At 28.6% G+C, this 2,231-nt stretch overlaps 1 protein-coding gene across 1 annotated transcript; it reads right to left on the bottom strand.

The window, feature by feature from the left end:
- On the bottom strand, positions 1-2,119 carry LOC130826040 (transcription factor MYB60-like). The gene is made up of 3 exons (XM_057691516.1): positions 1,726-2,119; positions 1,170-1,299; positions 1-825 (listed from the first exon to the last, which is right to left on the bottom strand). Exons 1-3 carry the CDS (start codon positions 1,856-1,858, stop codon positions 264-266), a joined length of 825 nt encoding a protein of 274 aa, XP_057547499.1. The 5' UTR covers positions 1,859-2,119; the 3' UTR covers positions 1-263.
- Positions 2,120-2,231: the final 112 nt, after the last annotated feature.

Genomic DNA, 2,231 nt, shown 5'->3' with positions numbered 1-2,231 from the left:
CTAATAATTGCAACATAAATTCTCAACATAGAAAAATCAAAAACATTTTTATACAATTTGCAATATAGAGCATGGTCTTCAATCTTTTGAAGAACATACAATAAGATATTACGACATACATAATATATACTAGAATTATTGTTGCTAAAATCAACCCACCTAATACATTTCCTTGCTTAATACATTTAATTATTTTGTATTAATAAGGATAATTATAATAAATTATAATCATGGATTTGGATACACCTTGGTCATCTCCTACTTCAGAAAATGGTTGGTAGTCGCAAAACCTCGTCGCCAGACATTGTAGATTCATCCAACAACCATTTCTCTAAAAATGTCAATGGAGGATTATTTTCTTCTTCATCTTCTTCAATTATAGTATCCGCAACCTTTTTATTTATAAGGTTGCGAAATGAAAATATTGACTCGGTATACGAACCATTATGATTCGTATCATTATTATTGTTATTGTTACTGTTATTATCATTGTTGTCAAGGTTTGCCCTAGAAGTAGGAGAACATTTCATCCAACTTTCTAGAAGCCTTGAGATGTTTTCAGTACTCGAGGCATAACATGTTGATGATGATGATTGAAGTGATGTTACCATGTCATGATGATCATGTTTATGATGATCATTATGATCATCATTGATCATCAATTGGCTATTAGGGGATGATGATGAAGTTGTGGCACGTGAAATTTGTGAATCTTGATTAAATGTTGATCGGAACCTCTTAAGCTTCTTCTTTAAGTGGGTATTCCAGTAATTCTTGATGTCATTATCTGTTCTTTGAGGAAGATATGATGCAATTGCTGCCCATCTATAACATACAAAGGACAACACACATTAAATTTTAGTTTCTTTTATTCTAATTTTAAAAATTATGTTTTCATTTCAGATCATAATAAATTAAAAAAAAATGACTTATTAAATAATATGCATTTTTTTACTATGTCAAATTGTAGTCTTACAGATAGTGCTTGTTATCATAACTTACAAGTCAATTAAAAACAATTAATTTGTTGTAAAATTTAGGTCATGTACATTCAACTCTAAACTCGATATAAGTAAGAGTCATTTGATAATATGACATAATATTTATTGTTGATTTAATGTAAAATTAAAATTCAACAAAAGAGGATTAAGGGAAAGAATATTAATTACTTGTTACCCAATAAAGCTTGCAAATGGATGATCATGCCTTCTTCATGAGGGGTGAAATTGCCCCTTTTAATTCCGGGTCTTAGATAATTTGTCCATCTTAACCTACAACTTTTACTACATCTTTGCAACCCTTTTTATAGCATATACAATTAAAAAAAATGAATTAGTGTCTCAAAAAATACTATTAATTTACTCAATTATTATTCTTTCAAATCTTTTTGGTGTTAAAAAATATTTAGTACAAAATATAAAGATTTTTCTCTTTCAAATCACTTCATTTCATTTTCCTCCACCTCTTATTTTGATATCCAAATTATCAGAAAAGTTCATTCTTTATTTTCCTCTCCTTTTATTTTCTCATTTTTATCTATCGAAACATAAATTAAATACTAAATAAAATAACAGATATATATTATAAAACAATCAATCACCTCCTCAACTCTCAAACAAAAATAAAAAAATGTTAAAATCTTAATCCTAACAATAAAAGAACACTCGAGTCTTGAACATGATAACATGAAAAACAAGAACAAAGAAAGAACATAGACAAAAATACCAGTATTAGTAGGAACAGATCTCCAATTGGCAGGGCCATGTTGTTGAATATAAGAGACAAGTATGATATCTTCTTCAGGAGTCCATGGACCTTTCTTAATCCCATCTTTATCACAACAAGGAGATCTGCCCATGATTCTCCACTATGCTCTAGCTACCAATTCTTAACTCTCTCTTTTTAGGTTTTGTCTTATAATTTTGTATATTTATATTATCACTATTCTAAAATATTTATTACTGATAATAATATATTTAAACAATAGCAAGTACAATAAAGCAAGAAAATTTATAATGTTGGCTAATAACTCTATGAATATGAGTTTTCATGAAAAAAAGGCGGTATCAACCGCCAGCTATAAAGTAGCCTCAAAAGTGTAGAAAGACTTAAATTTCATGTTGATCTACTCGTGGTGACTAACTTTGGCTTTTTGTAACTTTGTATTTATTATTATAGCCCCCTTATAAAGAGTCAATCAATGAGCAATACAATCAAGTCAAATACAAATA

Source organism: Amaranthus tricolor, chromosome 10 (assembly GCF_026212465.1).
Source record: "Amaranthus tricolor cultivar Red isolate AtriRed21 chromosome 10, ASM2621246v1, whole genome shotgun sequence".
Classification (NCBI taxonomy): Eukaryota; Viridiplantae; Streptophyta; class Magnoliopsida; order Caryophyllales; family Amaranthaceae; genus Amaranthus; species Amaranthus tricolor.
This window is presented reverse-complemented; position numbering and strand designations above follow the sequence as displayed.

Excerpts from the sequence above, each read along its gene's own strand:
- LOC130826040 (XM_057691516.1), bottom strand. The coding sequence starts at position 1,858 with ATGGGCAGATCTCCTTGTTGTGATAAAGATGGGATTAAGAAAGGTCCA. Across the intron at positions 1,300-1,725 it reads ATCTGTTCCTACTAATACTG|GGTTGCAAAGATGTAGTAAA; the intron begins GTATTTTTGTCT and ends TGCTATAAAAAG. Across the intron at positions 826-1,169 it reads CAAGCTTTATTGGGTAACAA|ATGGGCAGCAATTGCATCAT; the intron begins GTAATTAATATT and ends TGTATGTTATAG.